The sequence below is a fragment of the Pseudoliparis swirei genome, chromosome 24 (assembly GCF_029220125.1).
Source record: "Pseudoliparis swirei isolate HS2019 ecotype Mariana Trench chromosome 24, NWPU_hadal_v1, whole genome shotgun sequence".
Classification (NCBI taxonomy): Eukaryota; Metazoa; Chordata; class Actinopteri; order Perciformes; family Liparidae; genus Pseudoliparis; species Pseudoliparis swirei.
In genome coordinates, this window is record NC_079411.1 from 28,990,321 (window position 1) to 29,002,404 (window position 12,084).

General features: G+C 53.7%; 1 protein-coding gene across 2 annotated transcripts; it reads left to right on the plus strand.

Annotated features, from left to right (window-relative positions):
• Nucleotides 1-644: 644 nt before the first annotated feature.
• LOC130190353 (nicotinate-nucleotide pyrophosphorylase [carboxylating]-like) lies at nucleotides 645-12,026 on the plus strand. 2 transcript variants are annotated; one of them, XM_056409716.1, is made up of 5 exons: nucleotides 645-738; nucleotides 9,121-9,399; nucleotides 10,000-10,310; nucleotides 11,128-11,259; nucleotides 11,471-12,026. In XM_056409716.1, exons 2-5 carry the CDS (start codon nucleotides 9,147-9,149, stop codon nucleotides 11,672-11,674), a joined length of 900 nt encoding a protein of 299 aa, XP_056265691.1. In that variant the 5' UTR covers nucleotides 645-738; nucleotides 9,121-9,146; the 3' UTR covers nucleotides 11,675-12,026. The 2 variants fall into 2 exon arrangements, with proteins under 2 accessions (XP_056265691.1, XP_056265692.1); XM_056409717.1 differs by having other exon boundaries at nucleotides 651-738; nucleotides 9,124-9,399.
• Nucleotides 12,027-12,084: the final 58 nt, after the last annotated feature.

A 12,084-nucleotide genomic window follows, 5' to 3' on the forward strand; every position in this document is an offset into this window, starting at 1 on the left:
TAGACTATATAATATAATTATATTATAATTATATTATAATTATAATATAATATAATTATAATATAATAGACCATTGGACCTGTATATAAGGGAATTGTGCACATGATAATGCACACACATGATAATCCACATAAATGATAATGCACACACATGATAATCCACATACATGATAATAAATTACACACACATGATGCACACACATCATAATGCACACAAATGATATTGCAACTCCATCATAATGCATACATTACAATGTACACACATGATAATGCACACACATGATAATGCACAAACATGATAATACACACATTACAATGCACACACATAACAGAGCTCCGACAATAGTCACTGGTGAAAAGAGGCAAGTAAAGATTTATATGCAAAGTGCCACAGACAGAAACATTTATCGCATTTCTCTAATACAAAATAGTTCCATATGGTAGATGTCCACGGGTTAGCAGGCCGACAACAGGTTATACATGTGTGTTGCTCAGATGCATCGACTTAAAACTTGAATTTTCCTCCATAAATTTGTCCAAATAATGCACTCTGACCTGTGAATCAGTGTTGATTTAAGAAATCAATGCTAAGCGCTAACTCTTCGATAGCTTGTAAACATTCCAACATGGTCACAGGTTCAAATTCCAGGTCAATTCTGGTCCTGTGGCTCTTTGTGCTCAGCTCTTCACCTCTACAGTCCGTGACTAACAGAAATCGGAGAGAGAGCCGCTGTTGGACGTAAGTAAAAAACTAATTTGCATTTATTTGTGCCTTTCCAATGTTGGACTGGAGAAAAGACGATGAACTAGTGCATGTGTGATAGAATACACTGCATCCTGAAGATGTTCCCTCACTTGTTTTGAGGCGCTCCAAGGTCACCCATGGGTGTCCCGTTGGGTTGCCTGGTATCTGCCTATGATTCTCATTATTCGGACCTCTGCATTTGTTACGTTTCTACACTTTATTTAGGTTTTTCTTCTAATTTGTCCGTGTAGTTAAACATAAAAGAGGAATTTGGTTGGTGGGGTGCTGACAAAACTGATCTGTTGAATGTAGTCTGAATATATAGGCTTTCTGTTATTTTTGTATCCATGCTTATGAGACTATAGAAAAATTAACGTCTATGATGTTTTTTGTTTAATAGTGTAATATCTGCTTTGGTGTTCTCTAATGGAAACAGAGCGAGAGGAACAATACGACAGTATCACTAAACTGAAAGAGTCCTACAGCAGTGCTTCACAAATGAGGGCACGTGAAGGTCCTCTAGGGGTACGTGAAGGGGCTCTAGGGGGTACATGAAGGCCCTCTAGGGGTACGTGAAGGTCCTCTAGGGGGTACGTGAAGGTCCTCTAGGGGTTACGTGAAGGTCCTCTAGGGGTACGTGAAGGTCCTCTAGGGGCACGTGAAGGTCCTCTAGGTGTGAAGGTCCTCTAGGGGGTACGTGAAGGTCCTCTAGGGGTACGTGAAGGTCCTCTAGGGGGTACATGAAGGTCCTCTAGGGGTATGTGAAGGCCCTCTAGGGGTACGTGAAGGTCCTCTAGGGGGTACGTGAAGGTCCTCTAGGGGTACGTGAAGGCCCTCTAGGGGCAGGTGAAGGCCCTCTAGGGGTACGTGAAGGCCCTCTAGGGGCAGGTGAAGGTCCTCTAGGGGTACGTGAAGGTCCTCTAGGGGGTACATGAAGGTCCTCTAGGGGCACGTGAAGGTCCTCTAGGGGGTATATGAAGGTCCTCTAGGGTGCGTGAAGGTCCTCTAGGGGTACATGAAGGTCCTCTGGGGTACGTGAAGGTCCTCTAGGGGTACATGAAGGTCCTCTAGGCGTGAAGGCCCTCTAGGGCGTGAAGGTCTTCTAGGGGTACGTGAAGGTCCTCTGGGGACGTGAAGGTCCTCTAGGGCGTGAAGGCCCTCTATGGTACATGAAGGTCCTCTAGGGGTACGTGAAGGTCCTCTAGAGTACGTGAAGGCCCTCTAGAGTACGTGAAGGTCCTCTAGGGGTACGTGAAGGTCCTCTAGGGTACGTGAAGGTCCTCTAGGGGGTACGTGAAGGCCCTCTAGGGTGCGTGAAGGTCTTCTAGGGGTAGTGAAGGTCCTCTAGGGGTACATGAAGGTCTTCTAGGGTATGTGAAGGCCCTCTAGGGTACGTGAAGGTCCTCTAGGGTGCGTGAAGGTCTTCTAGGGGTACGTGAAGGCCCTCTAGGGGTACGTGAAGGTCTTCTAGGGGGTACGTGAAGGTCCTCTAGGGGTACGTGAAGGCCCTCTAGGGGTGAAGGTCTTCTAGGGGGTGAAGGTCCTCTAGGGTGCGTGAAGGCCCTCTAGGGGTACGTGAAGGTCTTCTAGGGGGTACGTGAAGGTCCTCTAGGGGGTACATGAAGGTCTTCTAGGGGTATGTGAAGGCCCTCTAGGGGTACGTGAAGGTCCTCTAGGGTACGTGAAGGCCCTCTAGGGGTACGTGAAGGCCCTCTAGGGGTACGTGAAGGTCCTCTAGGGTAGGTGAAGGCCCTCTAGGGGTACGTGAAGGTCCTCTAGGGGGTACGTGAAGGTCCTCTAGGGGTACGTGAAGGCCCTCTAGGGGTACGTGAAGGCCCTCTAGGGGTACGTGAAGGCCCTCTAGGGGTACGTGAAGGTCCTATAGGGGGTACGTGAAGGCCCTCTAGGGGTACGCGAAGGCCCTCTAGGGGTACGTGAAGGTCCTCTAGGGGGTACATGAAGGTCTTCTAGGGGTACGTGAAGGTCCTATAGGGGGTATGTGAAGGTCCTCTAGGGGTACGTGAAGGCCCTCTAGGGGTATGTGAAGGTCCTCTAGGGTGTACGTGAAGGTCCTCTAGGGGGTACGTGAAGGCCCTCTAGGGTACGTGAAGGCCCTCTAGGGGTACGCGAAGGTCCTCTAGGGGGTACTTGAAGGTCTTCTAGGGGTATGTGAAGGCCCTCTAGGGTGCGTGAAGGCCCTCTAGGGGTGCGTGAAGGTCCTCTAGGGGTACGCGAAGGCCCTCTAGGGGTACGTGAAGGTCCTCTAGGGGACGTGAAGGCCTAGGGGTACGTGAAGGCCCTCTAGAGTACGTGAAGGCCCTCTAGAGTACGTGAAGGTCCTCTAGGGGTACGTGAAGGTCCTCTAGGGTACGTGAAGGTCCTCTAGGGGTACGTGAAGGTCCTATAGGGGGTACGTGAAGGCCCTCTAGGGGGTATGTGAAGGCCCTCTAGGGTACGTGAAGGCCCTCTAGGGGTGAAGGCCCTCTAGGGGTACGTGAAGGTCCTCTAGGGGGTACTTGAAGGTCTTCTAGGGGTATGTGAAGGCCCTCTAGGGGGTACGTGAAGGCCCTCTAGGGGTACGTGAAGGTCCTCTAGGGGGTACGTGAAGGCCCTCTAGGGGTACGTGAAGGTCCTCTAGGGGGTACATGAAGGCCCTCTAGGGGTACGTGAAGGTCCTCTAGGGGTACGTGAAGGCCCTCTAGGGGTACGTGAAGGTCCTCTAGGGGTATGTGAAGGTCCTCTAGGGGTACGTGAAGGGCCTCTAGGGGTACGTGAAGGTCCTATAGGGGTACGTGAAGGGCCTCTAGGGGTACGTGAAGGGCCTCTAGGGGTACGTGAAGGTCCTCTAGGGGTACGTGAAGGTCCTCTAGGGGTACGTGAAGGCCCTCTAGGGGTACGTGAAGGTCCTCTAGGCGTACGTGAAGGTCCTCTAGGGGTACGTGAAGGTCCTCTAGGGTACGTGAAGGTCCTCTAGGGAGTGCGTGAAGGTCCTCTAGGCGTATGTGAAGGTCCTCTAGGGGTGCGTGAAGGCCCTCTAGGGGGTACGTGAAGGTCCTCTAGGGAGTGGTGAAGGTCCTCTAGGGGTGCGTGAAGGTCCTCTAGGGGTACGTGAAGGCCCTCTAGGGGTATGTGAAGGCCCTCTAGGGGTACGTGAAGGCCCTCTAGGGGTATGTGAAGATCCTCTAGGGGTATGTGAAGATCCTCTAGGGGTACGTGAAGGCCCTCTAGGGGTACGTGAAGGTCCTCTAGGGGTACGTGAAGGTCTTCTAGGGGGTACGTGAAGGCCCTCTAGGGGTACGTGAAGGTCCTCTAGGGTACGTGAAGGTCCTCTAGGGTACGTGAAGGCCCTCTATGGTAGGTGAAGGCCCTCTATGGTACGTGAAGGTCCTCTAGGGGTACGTGAAGGTCCTCTAGGGGTACGTGAAGGCCCTCTAGAGTACGTGAAGGTCCTCTAGGGGTACGTGAAGGTCCTCTAGGGTACGTGAAGGCCCTCTAGGGGTACGTGAAGGTCCTCTAGGGGTACGTGAAGGTCCTCTAGGGTACGTGAAGGTCCTCTAGGGTACGTGAAGGCCCTCTAGGGGTACGTGAAGGCCCTCTAGGGGTACGTGAAGGTCCTCTAGGGGTACGTGAAGGTCCTCTAGGGGTACGTGAAGGTCCTCTAGGGGTGCGTGAAGGTCCTCTAGGGGTGCGTGAAGGTCCTCTAGGGGTGCGTGAAGGCCCTCTAGGGTGCGTGAAGGTCCTCTAGGGGGTGTGAAGGTCCTCTAGGGTACGTGAAGGTCCTCTAGGGGTACGTGAAGGCCCTCTAGGGGTACGTGAAGGTCCTCTAGGGGTACGTGAAGGTCCTCTAGGGGTACGTGAAGGCCCTCTAGAGTACGTGAAGGTCCTCTAGGGGTACGTGAAGGTCCTCTAGGGTACGTGAAGGTCCTCTAGGGTACGTGAAGGCCCTCTAGGGTACGTGAAGGTCCTCTAGGGGTACGTGAAGGCCCTCTAGGGGTACGTGAAGGCCCTCTAGGGGTACGTGAAGGTCCTCTAGGGGTACGTGAAGGCCCTCTAGAGTACGTGAAGGTCCTCTAGGGGTACGTGAAGGTCCTCTAGGGTACGTGAAGGTCCTCTAGGGGTACGTGAAGGCCCTCTAGGGTACGTGAAGGTCCTCTAGGGGTACGTGAAGGTCCTCTAGGGTACGTGAAGGCCCTCTAGGGGTACGTGAAGGTCCTCTAGGGGTACGTGAAGGTCCTCTAGGGGTACGTGAAGGTCCTCTAGGGGTACGTGAAGGCCCTCTAGGGTACGTGAAGGCCCTCTAGGGGTACGTGAAGGCCTCTAGGGGTGCGTGAAGGCCTCTAGGGCATGTGAAGGTCCTCTAGGGGTACGTGAAGGTCCTCTAGGGGTACGTGAAGGTCCTCTAGGGGTACGTGAAGGCCCTCTAGGGTACGTGAAGGTCCTCTAGGGGTACGTGAAGGCCCTCTAGGGGTACGTGAAGGTCCTCTAGGGGTACGTGAAGGCCCTATAGGGGTACGTGAAGGCCCTCTAGGGTACGTGAAGGTCCTCTAGGGGTACGTGAAGGTCCTCTAGGGGTACGTGAAGGTCCTCTAGGGGTACGTGAAGGCCCTCTAGGGGTATGTGAAGGTCCTCTAGGGGTACGTGAAGGCCCTCTAGGGGTACGTGAAGGTCCTCTAGGGGTACGTGAAGGTCCTCTAGGGGTACGTGAAGGCCCTCTAGGGGTACGTGAAGGTCCTCTAGGCGTACGTGAAGGTCCTCTAGGGGTGCGTGAAGGCCTCTAGGGTGCGTGAAGGTCCTCTAGGGGTACGTGAAGGTCCTCTAGGGTGCGTGAAGGTCTTCTAGGGGTGTGTGAAGGCCCTCTCGGGGGGGCGTGAAGGCCCTCTAGGGGTACGGGAAGGTCCTCTAGGGGAGTGCGTGAAGGTCCTCTAGGGGTACGTGAAGGCCCTCTAGGGGGTACGTGAAGGCCCTCTAGGGGTATGTGAAGGTCCTCTAGGGGTACGTGAAGGCCCTCTATGGGTACGTGAAGGCCCTCTAGGGGTATGTGAAGGTCCTCTAGGGGTACGTGAAGGTCCTCTAGGCGTACGTGAAGGTCCTCTAGGGGTACGTGAAGGCCCTCTAGGGGTACGTGAAGGCCCTCTAGGGGTACGTGAAGGTCCTCTAGGGGTGCGTGAAGGTCCTCTAGGGTGCGTGAAGGCCCTCTAGGGGTCGTGAAGGCCCTCTAGGGGTGTGAAGGTCCTCTAGGGCGTGCGTGAAGGTCCTCTAGGAGGTACGTGAAGGCCCTCTAGGGTACGTGAAGGCCCTCTAGGGGTACGCGAAGGTCCTCTAGGGTGCGTGAAGGTCCTCTAGGGCACGTGAAGGTCCTCTAGGGTACGTGAAGGTCCTCTAGGGGTATGTGAAGGTCCTCTAGCGGGTACGTGAAGGTCCTCTAGGGGGTACGTGAAGGCCCTCTAGGGGTATGTGAAGGTCCTCTAGGGGGTACGTGAAGGCCCTCTAGGGGTATGTGAAGGTCCTCTAGGGGTACGTGAAGGCCCTCTAGGGGTATGTGAAGGTCCTCTAGGGTACGTGAAGGTCCTCTAGGGGTACGTGAAGGTCCTCTAGGCGTACGTGAAGGCCCTCTAGGGGTATGTGAAGGTCCTCTAGGGTACGTGAAGGTCCTCTAGGGGGTACGTGAAGGTCCTCTAGGGTACGTGAAGGTCCTCTAGGGTACGTGAAGGCCCTCTAGGGGTACGTGAAGGCCCTCTAGGGGTACGTGAAGGCCCTCTATGGTAGGTGAAGGCCCTCTATGGTACGTGAAGGTCCTCTAGGGGTACGTGAAGGTCCTCTAGGGTACGTGAAGGCCCTCTAGAGTACGTGAAGGCCCTCTAGAGTACGTGAAGGTCCTCTAGGGGTACGTGAAGGCCCTCTAGGGGTACGTGAAGGCCCTCTAGGGGTACGTGAAGGTCCTCTAGGGGGTACATGAAGGTCTTCTAGGGGGTACGTGAAGGTCCTCTAGGGGTATGTGAAGGTCCTATAGGGGTACGTGAAGGGCCTCTAGGGGTACGTGAAGGGCCTCTAGGGGTACGTGAAGGGCCTCTAGGGGTACGTGAAGGTCCTCTAGGGGTCCGTGAAGGTCCTCTAGGGGTACGTGAAGGCCCTCTAGGGGGTACGTGAAGGTCCTATAGGGGTACGTGAAGGCCCTCTAGGGGTACATGAAGGTCCTCTAGGGGGTACGTGAAGGTCCTATAGGGGGTACGTGAAGGCCCTCTAGGGGTATGTGAAGGTCCTCTAGGGGTACGTGAAGGTCCTCTAGGGGTACGTGAAGGCCCTCTAGGGGTATGTGAAGGCCCTCTAGGGGTATGTGAAGGTCCTCTAGGGGTACGTGAAGGCCCTCTAGGGGTATGTGAAGGCCCTCTAGGGGTATGTGAAGGTCCTCTAGGGGTACGTGAAGGCCCTCTAGGGGTACGTGAAGGTCTTCTAGGGGGTACGTGAAGGTCTTCTAGGGGGTACGTGAAGGCCCTCTAGGGGTACGTGAAGGTCTTCTAGGGGGTACGTGAAGGTCTTCTAGGGGGTACGTGAAGGTCCTCTAGGGTACGTGAAGGCCTCTAGGGGCGTGAAGGTCCTCTAGGGGTGCGTGAAGGCCCTCTAGGGTGCGTGAAGGTCCTCTAGGGGTACGTGAAGGCCCTCTAGGGGTACGTGAAGGCCCTCTAGGGGGTATGTGAAGGTCCTCTAGGGGTACGTGAAGGTCCTCTAGGGGTGCGTGAAGGCCCTCTAGGGGTGCGTGAAGGCCCTCTAGGGGTGTGAAGGTCCTCTAGGGACGTGAAGGTCCTCTAGGGGTGCGTGAAGGTCCTCTAGGGGTGCGTGAAGGCCCTCTAGGGGTGTGAAGGTCCTCTAGGCGTCGTGAAGGTCCTCTAGGGGCGTGAAGGTCCTCTAGGGTGCGTGAAGGCCCTCTAGGGGTGCGTGAAGGTCCTCTAGGCGCGTGAAGGCCCTCTAGGGTGCGTGAAGCCCTCTAGGGTGCGTGAAGGTCCTCTAGGGTGCGTGAAGGTCCTCTAGGCGACGTGAAGGTCCTCTAGGGTGCGTGAAGGTCCTCTAGGGTGCGTGAAGGCCCTCTAGGGGTGCGTGAAGGTCCTCTAGGGGTGCGTGAAGGCCCTCTAGGGGTATGTGAAGGTCCTCTAGGGGTGCGTGAAGGCCCTCTGGGGTATGTGAAGGTCCTCTAGGGTGCGTGAAGGTCCTCTAGGGTCGTGAAGGTCCTCTAGGCGTGCGTGAAGGTCCTCTAGGCGTGCGTGAAGGTCCTCTAGGGGACGTGAAGGTCCTCTAGGGCACGTGAAGGCCCTCTAGGTGCGTGAAAGCCCTCTAGGGGAGTGCGTGAAGGTCCTCTAGGGTGCGTGAAGGTCCTCTAGGCGTCGTGAAGGTCCTCTAGGGGTGCGTGAAGGTCCTCTAGGGCACGTGAAGGCCTCTGGGGGCACGTGAAGGGCCTCTAGGCGCGTGAAGGCCCTCTAGGGCACGTGAAGGTCCCTCTAGGCGTGCGTGAAGGTCCTCTAGGGGTGCGTGAAGGCCCTCTAGGGCACGTGAAGGTCCTCTAGGCGACGTGAAGGTCCTCTAGGGCACGTGAAGGCCCTCTGGGCACGTGAAGGTCCTCTAGGCGCACGTGAAGGTCCTCTAGGGTGCGTGAAGGCCCTCTAGGGGCACGTGAAGGTCCTCTGGCGCACGTGAAGGTCCTCTAGGGACGTGAAGGCCCTCTAGGGCACGTGAAGGTCCTCTAGGGCACGTGAAGGTCCTCTAGGGGTGCGTGAAGGCCCTCTAGGGTGCGTGAAGGTCCTCTAGGGCACGTGAAGGTCCTCTAGGGCATGCGTGAAGGTCCTCTAGGGTGCGTGAAGGCCCTCTAGGGCGTGAAGGTCCTCTAGGCGTGCGTGAAGGTCCTCTGGGGCACGTGAAGGTCCTCTAGGCGTGCGTGAAGGTCCTCTAGGGCGTGAAGGCCCTCTAGGGGCACGTGAAGGTCCTCTAGGCGTGCGTGAAGGTCCTCTGGGCACGTGAAGGTCCTCTAGGCGACGTGAAGGTCCTCTAGGGGACGTGAAGGTCCTCTAGGGCACGTGAAGGCCCTCTAGGGCACGTGAAGGTCCTCTAGGCGCACGTGAAGGCCCTCTAGGGCAATGTGAAGGTCCTCTAGGGCACGTGAAGGCCCTCTAGGCGTACGTGAAGGCCCTCTAGGGGTACGTGAAGGTCCTCTAGGCGTACGTGAAGGCCCTCTAGGGGTACGTGAAAGCCCTCTAAAGAGGTTGAGAATCATTGCTCTGCAGCACAGCGCAGAGGATTTTCTGAATGTCAGTTATTGTGAAATAAGAAAGCGTGTTGAGATATTATTTCATGATCTGATGATCAGTTTCCCGTGTTGATGTCGTTCAGCAGCAACACGCTCCAGGTGTCTCCGGATGTCTTGGCCCGCTCACGACGTGGCGCTCTGCCTGCCGCCTCACGCTCTGACCCGGCTGGCCCGAGAGTGGCTGGCGGAGGACACGCCGAACTTTGACCCCGCGGGCGCGTGCGTGGGGTCGAGGGTCGTGGAGGCGCGGCTGCTGTGCAAGACGCCCGGCAGCGTGCTGGCGGGGAGCCCCTTCTTCACCGCCGTGTTCAGCGAGGTCGGCTGCATCGTGGACTGGATCCACCGCGAGGGAGCGGAGATCGGTCGGTACCGCACGCCGTCTCCAAAAGAACCGCGATGTCAGATTAGATCTATGGATCCATGGAGGTGCATCTGGAACCGAAAATGGTTCTTCAGAGTGATGCCATAGAAGAACCATGTATGGTTCCACGAAGAACCTTTCAAGAACCATTTCCTTGAATAGTTCTTCAAAGAACCTATAAAGGTGTCTCAAAGAACCTTAAAACATGGTTCTTTAAGGCACCATTTATGGTTCCACAAAGAACCTTTCAAACCAGTGTTCTTCAGAGAACCATTTGCTTAACTAGTTCTTCAAAGAACCCATAAAGGTCTCTCAAAGAACATAACAAAATGTTTCTTTAAAAGAGCAAAAGTAAAATACACTGTAAAAGATGCTGCAGTCTGAGAACCACTGAGAACATCATCCATCATCAGGAGGTCCGTTCTCCTCTCCTGGTGTGACCCAGGTTCTGGTCCCAGAACCCGGGTTCTGGTCCAGGTTCTTGTCATCTTGCGCCCATATTTCTGGAACTCATGCACCACCTAACCCCTCAGAGTTCTCCCGCTCTCCACCGGTTCTCCTCTAGAACCGATGGTTTTGTGGTCTTCGTCTCACCCGACAGGTCCAGACGCCGTGACGCTGACCGCCGTGGTGCGGGGCCCGGCCCGGGGCCTCCTCCTGGGGGAACGGCCGGCCCTCAACTGCCTGGCCCGGGCCTCGGGGATCGCCACCCGCTGCCGGCGGCTGCGGGCGGCGGCGGCGGCGAGCGGCTGGCGCGGAGACGTGGCGGGAACGCGCAAAACCACCCCGGGCTTCCGCCTGGTGGAGAAGTACGCCATGCTGGTGGGGGGCGTGGCCACGCACCGGCAGGACCTGAGCGGCATGGTGATGCTGAAGGACAACCACGTCTGGGCCTCGGGGAGCATCTCACGGGTGGGCGAGCACGGTCAAAAAATACGAGAGGTCACGGGGTCATAGTTAATTTGAAAAGCAACGACCAAGTGGTTTCAAAATGTATTGAACGCTTTTAAAAAGTGGATGAATGTTTTTGAGGTACAAAATTGCCCATAAAATGTGGTTAATCGAACCGTATAAATATCATTTAAATAGATTATTTTAAAAGTAAAATATTGTCATGCTATAAAACAGAGGGTTAATAAATATCTACTTTTTAAAAGCATTTAATACATTTAGAAACCACTTGGTTGTTGCTCTTCAAATTAAATTGTATTAAACGCTTTTAAAAAGTAGATATTTATTAACCCTCTGTTTTATAGCATTACAATATTTTACTTTTAGAGTAATCTATTTAAATTGTATGTATACGGTTCAATTAACCACATTTTATTGGGCAATTTTGTACCTCAAAAACATCCTTAAAACCATAATAAAAGCTACGTTCAGGGTTAAATGTTCTTCTGAAAGATAGAGGTTAAATTCAGAATAAGTTTCCTATGCTCATAAAAATCTTTTAATTTCTGTAGATTTTTAAAAATAAAACTTTCACCAAATGTAAAGCATTAAAATATGTTTTACATTGAAGACCATCAATCTGATCAATCTGATTATTTTTTAGAGTGTATTTATGAATACTTATGTTCTTGTGTCACATCACATTGTTTTGGGAAGTTTGGTTCCTGTAGCAGACAAAATGTTAGACAGTCTTAAAGTCACATGTCACAACACATCTGTCTTAAAGTCACAACACATCTGTCTTAAAGTCACATGTCCGCCCCCCCCCCCCCTCCAGGCCGTGGCCGCCGCCCGCTCGGTGTCGGGTTTCAGCTCTAAGATCGAGGTGGAGTGTCGCTCTGCAGACGAGGGCCGCGAGGCGGCCGGAGCCGGAGCTGACATTGTGATGCTGGACAACTTTCGCCCTCAGGTAAACAACAACAACAACAAATACTTAGTTTAACAGCCTGGTTTGAACCTCTTATATGAGACAACACATCCCTCCTCCTCCTCCTCCCCCCTCATCCTCCTCTTTCTCCTCCTCCTCCCCCCTCATCCTCCTCTTTCTCCTCCTTCTCCTCCACCTCCTCCTCCTCCACCTCCTCCTCCTCCCCTCCTCCTCCTCCTTCTCCTCCTCCCAGGAGCTCCACGCCGCGGCCCTCGCCCTGAAGCAGGAGTTCCCGGCGCTCCTGGTGGAGGCCAGTGGGGGCGTGACCCCGGAGGCCCTGGCGCTGCACTGCTCCCCCCACGTGGACGTGGTCTCTCTGGGCTGCCTCACTCAGGGATGCCCCGTGGTGGACTTCTCTCTCAAGGTCCAGCGGCCCGCCGCGACCTCCAGTCTGTGACGGCCGCCTCAAAGAGAAGAAGACTTTCATCGTCGTATTGCATTTAGTTATATACATATATGAACTTCTTCTCTGCGTCAGAAACACAGCGGGGCAAAGGGAAAAACTGCCCCGAAGAAATATAGTTTTGCCCCTGATGTTACGAGGAGAGGCAAAAAAATGCCTTCATAATGTCCTCTAATAATTAATTTAAATGGTTTTGTTTTTGTTCTTTCTTGTATAGGTACACACACACAAAATCAATAAATATGATTTTTAATTATTAAAAAACTAAGAAATGTCATAATTGTTAATAGTTGTTTAAAAATTGTATAACAATAAATAACCACAAAGAAATAAGAATACAATTGAATATATGATTGTCTGATATATGTTTTGTTTTTGGTCAAAAGAAATCTAACAAAACACTT